Source organism: Loxodonta africana, chromosome 1 (assembly GCF_030014295.1).
Source record: "Loxodonta africana isolate mLoxAfr1 chromosome 1, mLoxAfr1.hap2, whole genome shotgun sequence".
In the NCBI taxonomy this organism is placed as follows: domain Eukaryota; kingdom Metazoa; phylum Chordata; class Mammalia; order Proboscidea; family Elephantidae; genus Loxodonta; species Loxodonta africana.
The window spans coordinates 40,195,594-40,217,566 of record NC_087342.1 but is presented as its reverse complement, the minus strand read 5'-3'; the positions used below and the strand labels follow the sequence as shown (position 1 = coordinate 40,217,566).

General features: G+C 38.7%; 1 protein-coding gene across 3 annotated transcripts in view; it reads left to right on the top strand.

The window, feature by feature from the left end:
* Nucleotides 1-21,973, top strand: part of GMDS (GDP-mannose 4,6-dehydratase) — a 795,040-nt gene that overhangs the window by 322,017 nt on the left and 451,050 nt on the right. For all 3 annotated transcript variants that reach the window (XM_003417823.4, XM_010597535.3, XM_064279810.1), the window contains 2 exons: nucleotides 10,206-10,398; nucleotides 11,365-11,469. In XM_003417823.4, coding sequence (XP_003417871.1) covers nucleotides 10,206-10,398; nucleotides 11,365-11,469 — 298 coding nt within the window. The remainder of the gene's footprint in view (nucleotides 1-10,205; nucleotides 10,399-11,364; nucleotides 11,470-21,973) is intronic.

Genomic DNA, 21,973 nt, shown 5'->3' with positions numbered 1-21,973 from the left:
CCTCTCCCACCCTTCCTCCCTCCCCCCTCTTGTAGCCATCAACAAATATTTTCTTCTCTGTTTAAACTATTTCCTGAGTTCTTATAATAGTAGTCTTATACAATATTTGTCCTTTTGCAACTGACTAATTTCATTCAGCATAATGCCTTCCAGATTCCTCCATGTTATGAAATGTTTCAAAGATTGATCAGTGTTCTTTATTGATGCATAAAAAAATATTCCATTAAACCCTGGTGGCATAGTGGTTAAGTGCTACGGCTGCTAACCAAAGGGTCGGCAGTTCGAATCCACCAGGTGCTCCTTAAAAACTCTATGGGGCAGTTCTGCTCTGTTCTCTAGGGTCGCTATGAGTCAGAATCGACTCAACAGCACTGGGTTTGGTCTTTTTTTTTAGTGTTCTGTTGTGTGAATATACCGTAATTTATTTATCCATTGATGGGCACCTTGGTTGCGTCCATCTTTTTGCTGTTGTAAACAGTGCTGCAGTGAACTTGGGTGTGCAAGTATCTGTTCATGTAAAGGCTCTTATTTCTCTAGGATGTATTCCAAGGAGTGGGATTGCTGGATTGATTGGTAGTTCTATTTCTAGCTTTTAGAGGAAGTGCCAAATCGATTTTCAAAGTGGTTGTACCATTTTACATTCCCACCAGCAGTGTATAAGTGTTCCAATCTCTCCACAGCCTCTCCAACATTTATTGTTTTGTTTTTTGGATTAATGCCAACCTTGTTGGTTTGAGATGAAATCTCATTGTAGTTTTGATCTCCATTTTTCTAATGCCTAATGATCATGAGCATTTCCTCATGTATCTGTTAGCTACCTGGATGTCTTCTTTAGTGAAGTGTCTGTTCATATCTTTTGCCCGTTTTTTAAATGGGTTGTTTGTCTTATTGTAGTTGAGTTTTTGCGGTATCATGTAGATTTTAGAGATTAGGTGCTGATCGGAAATGTCATAGCTAAAAACTTTTTCCCAGTCTGTAATTGGTCTTTTTACTCTTTTGGTAAAGTCTTTGGATGACCATAGGTGTTTGATTTTTAGGCGCTCCCAGTTATCTAGTTTTTCTTCTGCATTGTTACTGTTTTGTATAGTGTTTATGCCATGTATTAGGGCTCCTAACATTGTCCCTAATTTTTCTTCCATGATCTCTAACATTTTAGATTTTATATTTAGGCCTTTGATCCATTTTGAGCTCATTTTTGGGCATGGAGTGAGGTATGGGTCTTGTTTCAATTTTTTTTAGCGGAAGGATATCCGGTTATGCCAGCGCCATTTGTTAAAAAGACTGTCTTTTCCCCATTTCACTGTTTTGGGGCCTTTTTCAAATATCAGCTGCTCATATGTGGATGGATTTATGTCTGGATTCTCAATTCTGTTCCATTGGTCTAGGCATCTGTTGTTGTACCAGTACCAGGTTGCTTTGAATACTGTGGCAGTATAATTGGTTCTAAAATCAGGTGGACTAAGGCCTCCCATTTTATTAATCTTTTTCAGTAATGCTTTACTTATCTGGGGCCTCTTTCCCTTCCATATGAAGATGGTGATTTGTTTCTCCATCTCGTTAAAGAATATCATTGGAATTTGGATCAGAATTGCATTAAATGTATAGATCGCTTTTGGTAGAATAGACATTTTTGTAATGTTAAGTCTTCCTATCCATGAGCAAGGTATGTTTTTCCACTTATGTAGGTCTCTTTTTATTTCTTGCAGAAGTGTATTGTAGTTTTGTTAGTATAAGTCTTTTACATCTCTGGTAAGATTTATTCCTAAGTATTTTATCTTCTTGGGGGCTACTGTAAATGGTATTGATTTGGTGATTTCCACTTCGATGTTCTTTTTATTGGTGTAGAGGAATCCAACTGATTTTGTATGTTTATCTTGTATCCTGATACTCTGCTGAACTCTTCTATTAGTTTCAGTAGTTTTCTTGAGGATTTTTTAGGGTTTTCTGTATAGAAGATCATGTCATCTGTAAATACAGACAGTTTTTCTTCTTCCTTGCCAATCTGGATGCCCTTTATTTCTTTATCTAGCCTAATTGCTTTGGCTAGGACCTCCAGGTCAATGCTGAATAAGAGCGATGATAAAGGGCATGCTTGTCTGGTTCCCGATCTCAGTAGGAATGCTTTCAGGCTTTCTCCTTTACGGTGGTGTTGGCTGCTGGCTATGTATAAATGCCGCTTATTATGTTTAGGGATTTTCCTTTTATTCCTATTTTCCTGAGAGTTTTTTTCGTGAATGGGTGTTGAACTTTGTCAAATGCCTTTTCTGTATCAATTGATAAAATCATGTGATTCTTGCCTTTTGTTTTATTTATGTGTTAAAAAAAAAAATTAATTGTTTTCCTAATGTGGAACCATCCCTGCATACCTGGTATGAATCCCACTTGGTCATGGTGAATCATTTTTTTGATATGTTGTTGAATTCTGTTGGCTAGAATTTTGTTGAGGAGTTTTGCATCTACATTCATGAGGGATATAGTTGTATAATTTTCTTTTTTTGTGTGGTGTCCTTACCTGATTTTGGTATCAGGGATATCGTGGCTTCATAGAATGAGTTTGGGAGTATTCCATCCTTTTCAGTGGTCTGAAATAACTTTAGTCGTAGTGGTAACTCTTCTCTGAAAGTTTGATAGAACTCTATAGGGAAGCAGTCTGGACCAGTGTTTTTTTGTTGTTGTTGTTGTGAGGTTTTTGATTACCTTTTCAATCTCTTCTTTCGTTACGGGTCTATTTAGTTGTTCTACCTCTGTTTGTGTTAGTTTAGGTAGACAGTGTGTTTCTAGGAATTCATCCATTTCTTCTAGGTTTTCAAATTTGTTAGAGTACAGTTTTTCATAGTAATCTGATATGATTCTTTTAATTCTGTTGGGTTTGTTGTAATATCGCCCATTTCATTTCTTATTCGGGTTATTTTGCTTCCTCTCCTGGTTTTCTTTTGTCATTTTGGCCAATGGTTTATCAATTTTGTTCATTTTTTCAAAAAAACAGTTTTTGGTCTTGTTAATTCTTCAATTGTTTTTCTGTTTTCTTTTTCATTTACTTCTGCTCTAATTTTTATTTGTTTTCTTCTGGTCCCTGAGGGTTTCGTTTGTTGCTCTCTTTATATTTGTTCAAGATGTCGGGATAATTTTTTTATTTTGGCCCTTTCTTTTTTTTGGATGTGTGCATTTATTGATATAAATTGACCTCTGAACACTGCTTTCGCTGTGTTCCAAAGGTTCTGATAGGAAGTGTTTTCATTCTCCTTGGAATCCATGAATTTCTTTATTTCATCGTTAATGTCTTCTGGAAACCCTGGTGGGAAAGTGGTTAAAGTGCTGTGGCTGCTAACCAAGAGGTCAGCAGTTTGAATCCGCCAGGCGCTCTTCGGAAACTCTATGGGGCAGTTCTACTCTGTCCTATAGGGTCGCTATGAGTTGGAATCGACTCGATGGCAGTGTGTTTGGGTTTTTTTTTGTTGTTGTTGTGTTAATGTCTTCTGTAATCCAGTCTTTTTTGAGCAGGGTAGTGTTCAGTTTCCTAGTATTTGTTTTCTTTTCCCTGCTTTTTATGTTATTAATTCTTTTATGGCCTTATTGTCAGAGAGTATCCTTTGTAATATTTCAGTTTTTTGGATTTTTGCTAAGGCTTTCTATGACCTAATATGTGGTCTATTCTAGAGCATGTTCCATGTGCATTCGAAAAGAAAATACACTTGGCTCCCATTGGGTGGAGTGTTGTGTATATGTCTGTGAGGTCAAGTTGGTTGATCGCAGCATTTAGATCTTCCGTGTCTATTGAGCTTCTTTCTGGATGTCCTCTCCTTCACTGAAAGTGGTGTGTTGAAGTCTCCTATTATTATTGTGGAACTGTCTCTCTTACTTTTCAGTGCTGATAGAGTTTGTTTTATGTATGTTGCAGCCCTGTCATTGGGTGCATAAATATTTAATATGGTTATATCTTTTTGTTATATTGTCCTTTTAATCATTATATAGTATCCTTCCTTATCCTTTATGGTAGATTTAACTTTAAAGTCTATTTTGTCAGAAATTAATATTGCCGCTCCTGGTCTTTCTTGATTGTTGTTTTCTTGATATATTTTGTCCCATCCTTTGAGTTTTTATTTGTGTCTCTGAGTCTATGGTGTGGCTCTTAAAAGCAGTATGTAGACGGATCGTATTTTTTAATCCATTCTGCCATTCTCTGTCTCTTTTATAGTCCGTTTACATTCAGGGTAGTTATGGATAGGTATGATTTTAGTGCTGCCATTTTGATGTCTTTTTTGTGTGTTGTTGACAGTTTCTTTTTCCCACTTAAATTTATGTGCTGAGTAGATTATCTTTATATATTGTCCTTTCCTCAAATTCGTTGTTGTTGATTTTGTTTCTGCTGAGTCTCTGTTTTTTTTTATGTATATCATTTTGATGAGTAGCATAGTTTGTCTCCTTTGTGGTTACCTTTTTATTTACCCTTCTTTTTCTGAATATAAACCTAACTTTTAGTTCTTTGCATCACTGTATCTTCCTCTCCATATGGGAGATCTATGATTACATTTCTTAGTTATTCTTTATTGTTGTAATATTGTCTTCTTTTATATAATAACATCGCTGTTACCGTGTTTTGAGCTTTGTTTTTTTTTTTTTTTTCCTTTATCTTGCTTTGTTTTTTTGAATTTCCCTGTCTGGGTTGACTTCTGATTGCTGTGCCCAGTTTTGTAGTCTTGGGTTGATACCTGATATTATTGATTTTCTAACCAAAGAACTACCTTTATTATTTCTTTTAGTTTTGATTTGGTTTCTACAAATTCCCTAAACTTCTGTTTATCTGGAAATGTCCTAATTTCACCATCATATTTAAGAGATAGTTTTGCTGGATATATGATTATTGGCTGGCAGCTTTTTTCCTTCAGTGCTTTGTATTAGTCATCCCATTGTCTTCTTGCCTTCATGGTTTCTGCCGAGTAGTCCAAGTTTGTTCTTATTGGCTCTCCTTTTTAGTTGACTTTTCAATTATCCCTAGCTGCTCTTATAATTGTCTCTTCATCTTTGGTTTTGGCAAGTTTGATTATAATATGTCTTGGTGACTGTCTTTTAACATCTACCTTATGTGGAGCTCTATGAGCTTCTTGGGTAGATATCTTCTTATCTTTCACCATATAAGGAATGTTTTCCGCCAACAAATCTTCATCCATTCTCTTTGTATTTTCTGTTATCCCTCCCTGTTCTGGTACTGCAGTCAGTCATTGGTTATTTCTCTTGATAGAGTCCTCCATGATTCTTAAGGTTTCTTCATTTTTTTAAATTTTTTCATCAGATTTTTCTTCAAATATATTAGTGCCAAATGATTTATCTTCAGGTTCTGAAATTCTGGCTTCTACTTGCTCAATTCTGCTCCTCTGACTTTCTATTGAGTTGTCTACTTCTCTAATTTTATTGCTAATCTTCTGAATTTCTGATAGCTGTCTGTCTGTGGACTTTTTCAGCTTATCAAATTTTTCATTATGTTCCTGAATAATCTTTCTAATTTCTTCAATTGCTTTATCTGTGTGTTCCTTGGCTTGTTTCGCAGATTGCCTCATTTCCTCCCTCATGTCTTGAAGGGTTCTGTATATTAATCTTTTGTATTCTGCCTCCGGTAATTCCAGAAATGCAGTTTCATCTGGAAGACCCCTGGATTCTTTGTTTTGAGAGCTTGTTGAGGTGATCATTGTCTGTTTCTTTATGTGAGTTGCTATTGATATTGTCTCTGAGCCATCTATGTTATTGTATTAGTTTATGCTTGCTTACTGTGTCATAGCTACTTGCTTTGTTTTGTTTTTGTATGCCCAAATGGGTTGCTTGAGTGAGCTAGCTTGATTATTTTCTCCTTTGGAGCTCTGATGTCCTGTCCCCAGCTGGCTAGAGCTGTTATCAGGTATATCAGTCTAGGAGTCCATTCAGTTTTCTTGTATGAATTCATCTCAGGTGTCCAGGTAGCTGATCATCAAGTTTGTGGTACAGGCTCTTGTCCTACAGTCTTAGAGGGGCAGGCGTGATTGGTGTATGTTCCGGTATCTGATTGCAACAGGGGGTCATGCTCTGAACAATGTAGGGGATTAAGAACCAACCTCTGAGTGTCTCTGAGGAAAGCGCGTCCCTCTTCCCTAGAGTGTGCAGGTGGGTGGGTTCTGTAGATGGACCATGGGCACCCAAAGTTTTTGGTTGTAATGACTGGGTGGTTCTAGTTATCCTTGGAACCCTGTCGTGGGTGGCTTGGTGACCTGAGTGAAGCTGCAGTCCTTAGGCCCTTGATGTGGGTATGTGAGGACCCTATTTAATAGGCAAAGCAAAGTCAATCATCAAACACCCACCTCTCCACCACAGAGCTAAAACAGTTGGAGTCTACCAATATGGGCCTATTCTCCTGAAATAGGCCCACACAGGTCCATACAGAAGGGAAAGGTGCTCAAAGTCCACAGACCATTTATGCCTGGACAGAAGCCGCTTCTGCCCTGAGCTCCCCCAGTTAGTGCAGCTGGCAAATCATCTTTTCCCCTAAATGCAATTTTTTTCCTTCTCCAAGGCTGGGAGGATGGCTCTAGGTGCTTAGTAGTACCTGTCTCAGGCCCAGGAAATTCAGCCACTGAAGCCGGCGTGGTGGTGGTATTGGCGGGGGGAGGGGGTGCATTAAAATGTACTCAAGTACTTAGCTTTTGACCAAAGTGCTGTTCTTCTCTGGTTCCGGAGGTGTGAGTAGGCTGTGTGGCTAGCTGCTTCTCCCTGAGGAAACTGTGGCCGAACGCTTGTACCAGCCCGCTGCTACAGCTCTGGGAATGGTGCCTGAGGGCTTCCCACAGTTTATGTCCGGTTGCTCCTCTCTTCTTCTGAACTGTCTCTTTCTCCCCCAGCCCCTCTGTTCATTTTCTAAGCTTGCCTTTGATGTTCAGGGCTCCTAGCTTGTCATACTCGTTTCTCTTGTTTTTTCGGGTCTTTGTTGTAAAGGGAGCTCGCCGGAAACGTCTGTCTATTGCACCATCTTGGCTCCTTTTCTCCTGCTCTTTCTTGATTGTTGTTTGCTTTGATGCATTTTTTCCATCCTTTGAGTTTTAGTTTGTTTGTGTCTCTTAAGTCTAAGGTGTCTCTTGTAGGCAGTATATAGATGGGTCATGTTTTTTATCCACTCTGCCACTGTCTGTCTCTTTATTGGTGCATTTAGTCCATTTTCATTCAGTGTAATTATGGATAGGTTTTTTTATGATTTTAGTGCTGTCATTTTGATGTCGTTTTGTGTGTGTGTGTGTGTGTGTGTGTGTGTGTGTGTGTGGACAGTCTCTTTTTCCCTCCTAATTTTTTGTTGCTGAGTAGTTTATATATTGTCTTTTTCTCTTATTTGTTGTTGTTGTGTTTATTTTTGCTGAGTCTTTATTTTTTTCCTTTTTTTTTGATGAGTAGGATTGTTGGTCTCCTTTCTGGTTACCTTAATATTTATCCCTATTTTTCTGAGTTTAAACCTAACTTTTATTTCTTTTTACTGCCTTGGCTTCCGCTCTGTATGAAAGATCTGTGATTACATTTCTTTGTTCCTCTTTTTTGTTTTAGTGTTATTTTCTTTTTCATAATGACATTGTTGTTTCTCTGCTTTGAACATTTTTGTGTGTGTGTGTGTGATTTCCCTACCTGAGTTGACATGTGGTTGTTCTGTCCTCTCTCCTAGTCTTGGCTTGATATCTGATATTAATGATTTTCTAAACAGGGAACTCCTTGTAGTATTTCTTGTAGTTTTGATTTCGTTTTTATAAATTCCCTCAACTTCTGTTTATCTGGGAATGTCCTAATTTTTCCTTCATATTTGGGAGACAGTTTTGCTGCGTATATGATTCTAGGCTGGCATTTTTTTTTCCTTCAAGGCTTTATATAAGTCATCCCATTGCCTTCTTGCCTACATGGATTCTGCCGAGTAGTCTGAGCTTATTCTTATTGACTCTCTTTTTTAGGCAACTTTTTCTTTATCCTTTGCCACTCTTAAAATTCTCTATCTTTGGTTTTGGCAAGTTTGATTATAATATGTCTTGGTTACTTTCTTTTGAGATTACCGTATGTGGCATTCAGTGAATATCTTGAATAGATATGTTCTCATCTTTCAATTCTGTCTGTATTTTCTGTTATTCCTCCGTGTTCTGGTAATCCAGTGACTCGTAGGTTATTTCTCTTGATAGAGTTCCACGTGATTGTTAGGGTTTCATCCTTTTTTTTTATCTTTTATTTGATTTTTCTTCAAATATTTTGGTGCCAAGTGTTTTATCTTCAATCTCACTAATTCTGTCTTCCACTTCCTCAGTTTTGCTCTTCTGACTTTCTATTGAATTGTCCAATTCTGTACTTTTATTGTTAATCTTCTGAATTTCTGATTGCTGTCTCTCTATAGATTCTTGCAGCTTACTAAATCGTTCATTACGTTCTTCAAAACCTTTTAAATTTCTTCAACTGCTTCATCTGTGTGTTCCTTTGCTTGTTCTGCATATTGCCTGATCTCCTTACTGATCTCGTTCCTGATGTCTCAAAGAGTTCTGCATATTAATCTTTTATATTCTGCTTCTAGTAATTCCAGGAAAACACCTTTTTCCTAAAGATTCCTTGATTCTTTGTTTTGAGAGCTTGTTGAAGTGATCATGGTGTGCTCCTTTATGTGATTTGATATTGCCTCTTTTCTCCAAGCCAGCTACAAGTTATTGTATTAGTTTATGTTTGTTTACTGTATCCTAGCTTCTTGCTTTGTTTTGTCTTGATATGCCCAAGTAGGCTGCTTGAGTGAGCTAGCCTGATTATTTTTGACTTTGAAGCTCTAGCATCCTATCACCAGATTGCTAGAGCTGTTACCAGGTATATGAGCCTAGGCATTGATTTACTTTTCTTGTATGGATTCAGCTCCGGTGTCCAGGTAGTTGGTCATCAAGTGTGTGGTATAGGTTCTATCCTACAGTCTTAGATGGGTAGGGGTGATTGGTGTAGGTACAGGTATCTGGTTGGAGCAAGGGCTCAAGCTCTGAACAAGGCAGGGGGGCTGAAAACCATCCCCCGAGTGTCCATGAGGAAATGCATCCTTGTTCCCTTGAGTGCACTGGTGGGTGGGTTCTGCAGTCGGACCATGGGCCCCCAGTGGTTTTGGTTGTAAAGACTGGGAGGTAGCACTTATCCTTGGACCACTGTTGCAGGTGGCTAGGTGACATGGGTGGAGCCACAAGTCCTTAGGACCCTGATGTGGGTAGGTGAGGACCCTGTTTAATAGGCAAACATCAAACACCCACCTCTCCACTGCACAGCTGAAACAGTTGCAGTCTGGCAACAAGAGCCTGTTCTCCTGAAATAGGCTCACAGAAGTCCATGCAGGGGGAAAAGGTATTCAAAATCCACAGAGCATTTGTACCTGGATAGGATCCGCTCCTGTCCTGAGCTTCCCAGCTTAGTGGAGCTGGCAGATTATCTTTTCCCCCAGTTTTGAATTTATTCCTTTTCCAAGGCCGAGTGAATTGCTCAGGGCATGCACAGGGCCTATTTCGGGCCCTGGGAAATCGACAGCCACTGAAGCCAGCTTGGAACCTGGGGGCATGGTTAAGTAAATGCAAAAGAAAAAAATTTTTTTTTAAATCCACTGCCTTTGAGGTAATTCCAACTCATAGCAATCTTATTAAATGCAAGTACTTAGCTTTTGCAGAGAGTGCCGTTCTCCTCTAGTTCTGGATGTGTGAGTAGGCTGTGGGGCCCCCTGCCTCTCCTTGAGGAAGCTGCGTCTGGGATGCTACCATCAGTCCTGCTGCGATCACTCCAGGGAATGATGCCTAAGGGTTCCCGTTGATCCAGGTCCAGCAGCTCCTTGCTGCTTTTGAGCCATCTCTCCCTCCCCTTGCTGCCCAGTCCATTTTGTGACTTTTCCTTTGATTTCCAGCTCTCCTAGCTTGTCATATATATAAACATTTCACTTGTTTTTCTGCATTTTCATTGTAAGAGGCATTGCTGGAACTGTCTGTCTACTCGTTGATTTTAGCCCTGCCCCCAATATGTGTTTCTTGACATTTTCCAGCTCTGGAGTGTTAGAAATAGAGGGCGCCCACCTTCTTCCTCTGGTATTAGATTTCTGCTTTCCCACACATGAGGCATTTTGGAGCAAGTGCACTTATAGGCACCTTGGTCACCGGTGTTAGCAATGTGGTGGTTCCCCATAAATGCAGCCATCTCTCACTTGCTCTTTCCAGATTTCTTTTGACCTCGCTGAATACACCGCGGATGTTGATGGCGTTGGCACTTTGCGGCTTCTAGATGCAGTGAAGACCTGCGGCCTTATCAATTCTGTGAAGTTCTATCAAGCCTCAACTAGTGAACTTTATGGGAAAGTGCAAGAAATTCCACAGAAGGAGACCACCCCCTTCTATCCTCGGTCACCCTATGGTGAGTGTGTGTGACCCATGCACACCTCTGTGCTTTGTGCAACTGGGGAGTGTGTGTTTCGGGGTTAATTCTGTTTGTGTCTCAGGGCTGAAGTCGTTTGGTGTGACGTTAGCTTTTAGATAGACTAAAGTGACTCATTGAGAAGCATACCTTTATAAATTGCTGAATACAAGTATTTGTTGCCATTGCCCTGGGGTGAAATTACTGCCTTACTTCACGAATTCAACTCTCCCAGACAGATCATTTAAAAGGAAAATTAGAGCCAACATGATTCATTTTATTGAACTGCTGTGAGATTGTGCTGAAGTGACAAGGTTTCATGCTTTATACTTCCCCAGTGAGTCTTCCTGAGCTTGAGCCCTTAAAAAAACCCTATTATATCTAATGTGTTTGTAAAGAGACTATTCATAAAAAAGACTTCAGTGATAAAATTTCAAAGCAACTAGAATATTAGGATCTCATATTTTTTAATTTTCTGACCTCTTAAAACTACAAAAAGGGAATAAAACCTAAGAAAGGTTAACTTGATACATTGCGCATACTATAGTTGAGTTAGGTTGTGAAAGAACGAACTGTAGGCATTATACCAAAAAAACCCAAACCCATTGCCATCGAGTCGGTTCTGACTCATAGCGACCCTATAGAACAGAGTAGAACTGCCCCATAGGGTTCCCAGGGAGCATCTGGTGGATTCAAACTGCCAGCCTTTTGGTTTGCAGCCGTAGCGCTTAACCACTATACCATCAGGGTTTCCATGGGTGTTATTAAACTAAGGAATTCTTGAATTTTCCCTTGGGAGCATGATTAATTGATAAAGAGCCTTTATTTGTTTTAGCTTTTGATTCAATTTTTTTTTCTAGTTTCATACATGACAAATTGTAAGTTTTGCAAATTGATACTTGTTTAAGATGGATTAAAAAGCACTGATTTTTTAGACTAAGCTTTATTTGCTTTCACTTGCAACAGGGGCAGCAAAACTCTATGCCTATTGGATCGTGGTGAACTTCCGTGAGGCATATAATCTCTTTGCCGTGAATGGTATTCTCTTCAATCATGAGAGTCCCCGAAGAGGTTAGTAAAACTGTATCAACTAAAAAGAGAATTCCAGACTTTAAACAATAAGAAAGTTCTATATATATTCAGTGTATTTACTGTATTGACTGTAAAAATACATTTACACCTGGTTCTAAGTACTGTGAAGGTTGGAACTGGTAAAGGAAGAAATGTAAATTCAGCCTTAATTACTTATTAATTCTCTGTTTATCTTCATTCATTCAACTTGAAAAAGAAAACAGTATTCCAGTTTTACACTTTTCATTGGAAGGTCTTACCAAGCATGCTTTCAACGTAAGTATTAGGAAGTGTCTATCTGCATGCGCAGAAATAAGTAGTATGGTGACATAGTGGTTAAGTGTTGGGCTGCTAACCAAAAGTCGGCAGTTTGAATCCACCAGGTGCTGCTTGGAAACTCTATGGGGCAGTTCTTCTCTGCCTTATAGGGTCACTATGAGTAGGAGTCAACTTGATGGCAATGGATTTGGTTTTTGGTAATGCCAATTTCTAGAAGTCCCTTATTCATGTAGACTTGACTTGTAGAATTTGTATATTTTTTTAAACTCTGAATCAGTTGAACATTCAGTATTGTTTCTTTGTTGTTGTTATTGTGTGCTGGGTCAAGTCGATTCCAACTTGTAGTGACCCTACAGGACAGAGTAGAACTGCCCAATAGGGTTTCCAAGGAGTGGCTAGTCGATTTAAACTGTGGACCTTTTGGTTAGCAGCTGTAGCTCTTAACCGCTGCGCCACCAGGGCTCCATTCTTTCTTTAGATTCCATTAAACAGACACAGAAATTACTATGCTTCTATAGATTAAATCTCAAAACAAATTTGAAATTAGTTTTATATTTAGAAGAATTATCAGGAATTTTTTTGTTTGTTTTTCAGAAAACCATATTTGTTTGCGTTGGCTTGTTGCCTTTTCATAGTTGTTTGAGACTGTTAGCAACATACCTTCCTGTTCCTAATAATAGATGTTAAAAAAGAAAATGCTCACTCCTATCATTGCTTGTGATTTACTGAAGCATGAGAACTCTGTAAAACATGTACACTCTTTACAAAGTAAAAATTATCTGTATAATCTAATTCTAAGACTTTTTTTAAGACGTTTTATTAAATTTCACTATCATTTAGCCTTTTAGCCTGAGAAAACTGAGAAACTCAGGGTTTTAAGCTGTTTCATGCCCACCAACTAGTAATGCTTATGATGAAATTTTATGTGACTATAGAGCCACATAATTAAACCAACCAGTCATGAAGAAAGATTAAAGTGACAGGTTTATAAAGATATCTTTAATGTCAGTGTTTTTATTTTATAATTTCACCAGTCAAAATTTCCTGTAATGGACTGTTAAAGCATTAGAATCTAACCTTTTATCTCTTGTGCTCAAAAGGAATACAAGTTAACAAGAAGGCAGAAATGTTTATTAATTTTGTCATTCTGGATGTGATTATTAGAGGGAAAGGCACAGGTGAACCTGAGCCATCTTGTCCATAGCACGTGGTGTGCTGGGTGCCCAGGGTGTCTGTTCAGAAAATGATAACCCTAAGCCTTTTCTCACAAACACATTTATATACATTATTTGGTTTTCTGTGTTTTCCCCCTCAACTTTTCATTTGCAAAAAAAAATAAATAGAAGTCAGTTGTTGTGGATCAGGAGAGTAAAGATAAATTTACAAATGACTCCCTCTCAAAATGCTCTCTTACTATAACTGTCTGCTATTTGCATACCTTGTAATGAGAACTGTTTTTTGTCTTGGCTGATGTTAATCTCTTTCTTCTTTTAAAAAGGTATTTAAAAAGTAGTTTTTCTTCAAAAGTCCTATCCCTCACTCCTGATCCTTACCCCATCCCCAGGCCCACTGTTAACATTCCTTCAGAAATTTTCCATTTATTTTGATTTTTAACATAAAAATCTATATATATTGCTCTGCAGTTACAGCTTTTGTTAAACATTTGTTAAAAACTTGACCTTGTAACATTCGCAGTTTTGTTTTTTCTTAATTATATACCTGGAAATTAGTGATATCCCATTGTTTCGTTCATTTATATAATCAAGTAATGAAAAATACACAAGTAGATGTGGAAAGGATGTGATACTTTGATTAGCTGTCTGATACCCAATACCTATAACATAACTTGGAATTTGATAAATTAATTTTTCTATTGAAGAAATCTTCCAACAGTATTCCCAGATTAATTGTTGTTTACTGAGAAGATTTTGTTACCAGGCTGAGAATTCCTTAATGGCAGGACTGTGTCGTATTCTTAAATATCCAGCATCTCTAACAGTGCCTGTCTGCTAATAAGCATTTTGTAAATAGTTTTTAAATGAAAAATAAATAAATACCTCGTTTCAGTAAAACTTTACTGACTTGAAAGCTTGTTGTGTTGTTAAGAGCCATCGAGCTGGTTCCAACTTATAGTGACCCCATGCACAGCAGAACAAAACGCTGCCCAGTCCTGCGCCATCCTCACAACTCTTGCTATGTTTGAGCCCATGTTGTAGCTACTGTATCAATCCATCTTGTTGAGGCTCTTCCTCTTGAAAGCTAGGTGATCTGAATTGGAGAACAATAGGAATTTATAGGATAGTTTTAAATAAATGTGGCTTTATTGATTTCACACATATATTAATTAAGTTCACAAGCAATTTTGAAAATTCACCCCATTGATATACTTTAATAAAAACATAAGATTCTTTTTTAATTAATAATCTTAATTTGTGGGCGTACACATTGCTGAGGCAGTTAGCGTGAGTTTATTTTGTTCAGTAGGATGAACATTGATACGTCAGCTCTTATTACATGAAACAATTGTTTCATAGATGGAGTAGCAGGAAATCTCAATCCAGCCCAAGATAAATAATCACAAATACTCAATTAATAGATCCCGAAAAGATGCATGTATTTTTGAAACATGTTAACCAAAAGGTCTACAGTTAGAATCCACCAGCCACTCCTTGGAAATCCTGTGGGGGCAGTTCTGCTCTGTTGTGTAGGGTCACTATGAGTCAGCAACTGTTTTTTTTTTTTTAATCCTTTTTCTCTAAAGAAAAATAGTTAACAAAGAACATTTGACTGCATGAATATTATTCCATAAGAATTTCTGACTTTAAGAAGTATATTCTAGACCAGTGGTTGGCAAACAATGGCACGCAGGTCAAATCAGCCCATTGTTTTTTTTTTCCCCCCCAGCCTGTTTTTTTTAAATAAAGTTTTATTGGAACATGGCCGTGCCCATTTGTTGATATATTGCCTACAGCTGTTTTCACACTACAGCGACTATCTGGCCTGCCATTCCTAAATTATTTACTGTCTGGCCCTTTACAGAAAACATTTGCCAACCCCTGCTGTAGACAGGCTTGGAGACTAATAGCTCTCTGCATTTTCAGGCTCCTCGTCCATTTTTGTGTACAGATATTTCAAGAGTAACCTATTGTTTGCTGCTCTGTAGATTGCTGCTGGCTGATGGACCTCTTCCAGGCCTCTTCCATTGTAGACTTTTTTTATCCAAGCTCTAGGAAAGTGTTTTTCTTTTTTCCCATGACTCAACTAAATCTGACATGTGACTCTACAAGTACCCTGTGGATGTCTTCTGCATTTTGAATCCGTGAGAAATTGAGTGCTGTGTCATGTTCAGGAAGGTCCCATTAAGTTAGTGGAGCAGGAAAGGAGGGAGGGAGCACATGGGAGGGCGCTGCGGGCTTGGGGTAGAAGTTAAAGAAGGCTTCTTTGATTCTTTCTCAGGGCAGTTCAGTGACATCAGGCACACTGCTGAACTCCTGATCCTCAGTGTCTTTAGCCTTAAAATTGCAAAATGTCCGACCTACCTACCACAGTGTCAAAAAGATAGAGAATATGAAATTCCTTTATAGTATAAACAAGTTTAAGTAAGGTATTACGAAGGGTGAGAAAATTTATGCACAGAACACGAAATCTCAATTAACAGGGACTCAGTGAAATGATTTTCTAAAGACTTTCCCTCAGTAAGTATAATTTTGTCAGCCAGGAGGCCAGCATCTTTTGGAACTCTGAATTTCTGGTGAGTTAGTACAGTGTTATAGCATAGCGCCCCTCCCCCACCATGGGGTCTGAGGCAGGACCCCAGGAGCATTAACATGTGTGTGGTGAAGCATGAACAGTCAAACCAAGCAGCACAAAGACTATAGGTAGCTAGGTGGGTTTGTGCCAAAATGTCAGAAAACTGAGTTTGTTTCCAAACTTTTTGGATTTTGGAGTTGCATGAAAGAGACTGTGAGTCTGTATGACAAACACACAATTAAGAGAGTCTTGAGGAGAACAATTCCAGTCCTACTGCTCAAATCTGCATCTATATATACTTTATTTTCTAGATGCATTATTACTCAGAATAATACATATTCAGAACAGCTAGATCCTCAACATCCAAAAAACTTTCAACTGGGTGTATTGTGGATTTCTCCCAAGGAGAAAACCCTGGTGGCATAGTGGTTAAGAACTACTGCTGCTAACCGAAAGGTCGACAGTTCAAATCCACCAGGTGTTCCTTGGAAACTCTATGGGGCAGTTCTACTTTGTCCTGTAGGGTTGCTATGAGTCGGAATCGACTCAATGGCAGTGGGTTTGTTTTGGGTTTTCTTTCTCCCAAGGTAGCAAGGTAGCTTTTTAGGAAAGATTTCCAACAAATATTAAAACCCAAGAGAATCAATAATTAATCAGCCCTCAGACAGAATCGCTGAAGTATTTTATACTTCTGTATTCTAAACCCACTGCCGTGGAGTCGATTCTAACTCATTGTGACCCTGTAGGATAAGGTAAAACTGCCCCACAGGGTTTCCAAGGCTGTAGTCTGTGGAAGCAGACTGCCACATCTTTCTCCTGTGGAGCGGCTGGTGGATTCGAGCTGCCGGACCTTTCAATTAGTAGCAGAACACTGTAACCACTTTGGTACCAGGGCTCCTTTCTGTACTCTAAACCAAAAACCAAGCCCGTAGCTGTCAAGTCCGTTCCAACTCATAGCGGCCCAGTAAGGATAGCATGAAACTGCCCCATGGGGTTTCCAAGGCAAGGCTGGAGTCTTTACGGAAGCAAATTGCCACATCTCCTCTTGCAGATTGGCTGGTGGGTTCCATTTGCCCACCTTTCAGTTAGCAGCAGGGTACTTAACCCCTGCACCACCAGGGCTCCTTTTTCTGTACTCTAAACTAGTGACCATAAAAATGAGTTTAAATTTGCTCTAAAGTGAAGTTTTGGAACCAAGGGAATTAGTAATTGACTTAAGATCCATAGCACAGTAATCCCTCTCCTGAGTTTTGATTCTTTCTCATTATGTTTTTAACTGTCCTATGTGTCTTTTCCCTATTCTAATTCCTTGTGATTTTTTCTTTTCTTTTGCTTCTTCCCTTCTTTCTTCAGATTTATTTCTTTAGTTGTGTTCTGAGAACTTTATACTACTACTAAAAAAAAAAAAAAATTTTTTTTTTTTTTTTTAACTACTAGAGATGGTCAAAATCACGTGTGGCTGGCACAAGATCAGCAGTTGGAAATCACTGAACTAGTGAATGAAGTCAGTAACCCACAAACTGGTTTCTATGTTCATTGGGTGGCCCTCCAGTCATCCTAATGCAGGATCGTGGATAAGCTATGCTTTAGGTTTGTTCTTTACAAAACAGACATACTTTAATAAATTTCACACAAATTAATAATGAATGATAGTGAAAATTCTAGAATTCTATGTACATAAAGACATGAAAGTGTATATATCAGTCTGTGTTTTGTGAATAACGTTTTCTAGGTATCATGTCACAGGAGGTCACTATGAGTCAGAATTGACTCAAAGGCACTCACCGGCAACAACAGGTATCATGTAATGATTTTCACAGATATTAATAAGGTGCTATTATTTTTTTTATTATTATTTATAGGCACACACCTTTTTAAGATTAAAAAAGGTACTATCTGTTCTTAATTAAAAGGTTGATTATTTCGTGAGTAAATTGCACAAAAATGAATATGTATCTGAAAAAAAATTTTCACTCGTATTTTTTATTCAAACTTAAAAAATTCATAGTCTGATTGTCTTATTTACATATCTCTGTGTGTATTTATGCAAATATAGTATTCTATTTGTCACAAATGTGGCTATGGTGATACCATCCTCTTGGAAGTACAGATTTATATAATCTCCTGAAATAGAAAAAAAAAAATTTTTTTTTTTTCTATCTAGGATATAGAGGCTTTTGTTTATTGGTCAGAACTATTTAATTTCTGTAAGTAAAATGACATACACAAAAGATTTTTTTTACATTTCTTGCTAAATTTCTTTGAAAAGCTAGTTATCAAGGCTGATAGCATAAGGATGTTAATTATATTAAACTATTTATTGGAAAAACACTGAGATATTTTCATTGCTTTCAAATAGCTTGTGAGTAAGTATATTAGAGTTTTTTTTCAAATATAGTGTTTATAATAAAATTTACTCTTAAATTTAAAATTATTCTACAAATTGGAACATTATAAGCAAGGCTATTTAGTAAAATTAGTAATAATATTTCTAGTTCTAATTGTTGGGGCCCTGGTGGTGTTATGTTAAAAGGTAAAAAGTAACAAAAACTAAGGTAAAACAGCTGATCTTTAATTGCCTGGAGCAACAGAGGAAGAAGGAGAGTCAGGACTAGGAGGAGGAAATGGAATGCATGGCTAACTGGCTTCATGAACAACTGCCTCCCTTGCCATGAGAGCAGAACTGGATTGTGCTCGGCTACCATTACTGAATGTTTTGATAAAGATTCTATTGCAGAATCCTTATCAAAAAGGGTAAAATTACAGAACAGAAGCTCAAATCTCATCACATCCAGCTTTTCTGAAGATATTGAGGCTGGATGAATCCCCAGAACTATTGTTCTGAGATAATCTTTGAACCTTAACCCAGAAATATCCCCTGCAGTCTTCTTTAAAGCAAACAATAGTTTAGTTTAATTAGTAAGGATTGTCTGCCTTGAACATTGTGCTTTTTTAAAGAACTATCTATACGGGATCAGATTGATAACAGCAATTTGAAAGGTTAGATGAGCTTAGAGGGCAGTGAGTTTATGTTAATGGGGAGGAACAATTCAGAAAAGGAGGGAGAGAATGGTTGCACAACCTCAAGAATATGATTAACATCACTGAATTGTATGTGTTGAAATGATTGAATTGACGTGTGTTGCACTTTCAACAACGGCAAAAAGTAAATTATTTTAAAAAGTTACAAAAACACCTACTACTCACCATCTAAATAATTAAATGTTTTTGCTTATTATGTTTTTGAAATGTTTTTAATTTTCTAATGTAGCATTTTAATTTCTGTAATGATTTTCTCAGTTATTCTTTAGTTTTAGTGGTTGCTGTATATATAGTATGTGTTTACTACTTATACCTTAAACCAAAAAAATCAAGCCCGTTGCTGTTGAGTTGATTCTGGCTCATAGCGACCCTATAGGACAGAGTAGAACTGCCCCATAGTGTTTCCAAGGAGTGGTTGGTGGATTTGAACTGCTGACCTTTTGGTTAGCAGCCAAGCTCTTAACCACTGCACCACCGGGGCTCCACACCTTAAGAAGCTTCAGTTTAAACTGTCTTAAGTCCAGTAATATATAGAAACGTTACTCCTATATAGCTGTATTCCTCCTGTGCACCACCCCCCCACCACCATTTTTGTGCTATTATTGTTATACATAGTAAGCGCTCCTTGGAAACTCTATGGGGCAGTTCTACTCTGTCCTATAGGGTCGCTGTGAGTCAGAATCGACTCACGGCACTGGATTTTTTATAGTACATCTGTTAATGTTAAAAACCCAACAATACATTGTTGTAATTACTCCTTTACCATCTGTTACCATTCCCTTAGCCCTGTAATAGACTGGCATGCTTTGCCCCCACCCACCCCCTTTATGTTGTTATCAGCAAATGTATTACACATATACTGCATCTTTGTGTTACAGGCCTGACAATAAAAAAAAAAAAATACGTTATATAAGTATATATACACCCACTCCTCTCTTATCAACATGGTTAGGTTCCAGGACCAGGATGAGTAAAAAAATTGGTCTTATGAAAACATGGAGGATTTTTTTTTTTTTTGTCCGATTTTTTTACTTAGAAAATATGATCATAGACATAATTTAGAGTTTCTAGTGTGCTCATCACTGTGACGAGTCCAGTTATGGATTATTCTTCTGAGAAGAAGGAGGCTTGGAGGAGAAAAAGCTAGATAAAGCCGGGCTGTGTGACTGGAGGGCCCATGGCTTAACCACTTCACCTTCCTCCTCTGCTGGGTCAGAGCTTTCCTCATGGAGCCGGCTGCAGGGCTCCACTCCCACCCTTTCAAGCCCTGCATTCACAGTCTCAGACAGAGCCTGCTCTGCTTTCTGTGCCTGGCAAGTCACCAGAGTCACCAAGGTTCTGGGGCTTCCTATGAGGGCGCTGGGAGTCTGGCTGCACACTTAGTCCCACCGAGGCAGGGGCTACAGGCCCAGTTCGGCTTACTTTGTTATGTCATTAGACTCAAAGGTGTGTCTTCCAAACACCTTCTACAATACCTCTTTCTTTCCTCCCTTCCCACCCCACAGCAGTTTTGAGCTGCAGGACCTCAGGCTGCATAGTAGCTGGGAACCCAGTACAGACACGCACTGGCTTGGTGCTGCCTGAGCGTCTGCCCAGGGGCCGTGGCCGCAGAGGAGGCTATGGCCCCAGAGGAGGCCAGCCCCGTGCAGCAGCTGGACACAGCACCGCCGCCAGCAGGAGGAAGGAGCGCAGGCGTGGTACAGCACAGCCTGGCTTCCTGGAGGCCACCTTGACCCTCCTTGAGAAAGGGGACACTCTGCATCCATTCGTTGCCTTCCATGCCCACCGGCGCATTAATGCACAGCATAGTCAGATAGTAGATTTTTTACTCTTGTAAATGCTAAATACCAGGTAGCGGGATAGTCGGTAAGTGAGGAGTGGGTGTATATGTATGTTACACCTGCTGTTCCACTTGCATGATCTCTATCAATCTGTTTTCAAATTTGCTAATTCTTTCTTCTGTCACATTCCATCTATTGCTGAGCTCCTATAGGGAACTGTTTATAGAGTATACAATTGCTTTTTGAGTTGATTAAGAAAGGAGAAAAAATTCATTTATAATGTCTTTTTTGGGGTTTTTTTTCCCTATAATTACATAATTACTTTTAATGGTGTATGTTTGTGTATGTGTGTGTGTGTGTGTATTCAAATTACTGACTTTTGGCTACTTGCTTTGGGCATGAAGAACTTCTTTTAGTATTTCTTGTAAGGTTGATCTTATAACAACATTTTTTTTTTTTAACCTGAAAAAGGATTTATTTCTCCTTCAGTTAAATGACATCTTCACTGGATATAAGATTCTTCGTTGACAGTGTTTTCCTTTAAGAACTTTGAGTGTGTTATCCCACTGCCTTTTAGCCTCTTGTTTCTGCTGAGAAGTCCTCAGTTAATCACATGGGCATTTTCTTGTGAGTGATGGACTGTTTTGCTGCTTTTGAGATATTCTTGTTTTTGATTTTCAGCATATTTACTATGTTGCATCTGTTTGTGGGCCTCTGTGTTTATATTCCTTAGCTTCTTTAATCATGCTTTGCTTCAGTTCTGTGAACGTATTTATTATGGCTATTTGAAATCTTTTGTTAAATCTGACATCTGGCCACTCCCACGGGCAGTTTCTGTTGCCTGCTTCTTTTCCAGTTTTGGGTCATACTTTTCTGTTTCTTAGCATTTGTCATAATTTTTTTTGGAAACTGGACATTTTAGACAATATAGTGTGACAACACTGTGTACTGACACCCCCACCCCAACCAGGGCTTGTTATTGCTATTTGTTTAGTGGCTGGCTAGTTTATTTTAGTGAAACCTGTCCACCCTACGTTACTCCCAAATGTTAAGATTTTGATGTTGCGTCTCAGGGAGGCTCAGCTTTGGGTAAGCCCATAGTTACCCTGCGACAGCCGTGGTACTGGTAGTGATGTCTTCTGCTCTTTCCTGACCACACCCAACTGACTCTACCAATTGCCAGCCTGTAGTTCTATTGTTTTCAACAATGTCCTGGGGCATAATTCCTCTACAAATTAATCAAAGTGTAGCTCCTTATGCGGAATAGTTTGTGAAGTCAATATTTCTACTGACCCCAGGAGGGTTCTTCTAAGCTGTCTTATTTCTTGGTTCTCTCCTACAAAATAGGAGGCCTGCAGTCTAGGCGGCATCTTCATTAGATCCACAAATGTTCTAGTTCCCTTTCACCATAGCCTCTACTGTTATTGAGAGCACCTTAAACTTCTCCATGCTGTCTGGCACACGTGCTATCTGGTCTATTCCTGCTTCTTCCCAGAAAAAATCTCTGCCAGGACTCTGGAGCTGGGTGTGGGGACAGTAGCATGCTTCTGTCTGAGTGACATTCGGCTCTAGGAGCAGAGGACTCAGTAGGGGGTCAGTAGCCTGGGATCCCCTCCGCTTTCTTCTCCTGGTATAGAACCGTCATGTTACAA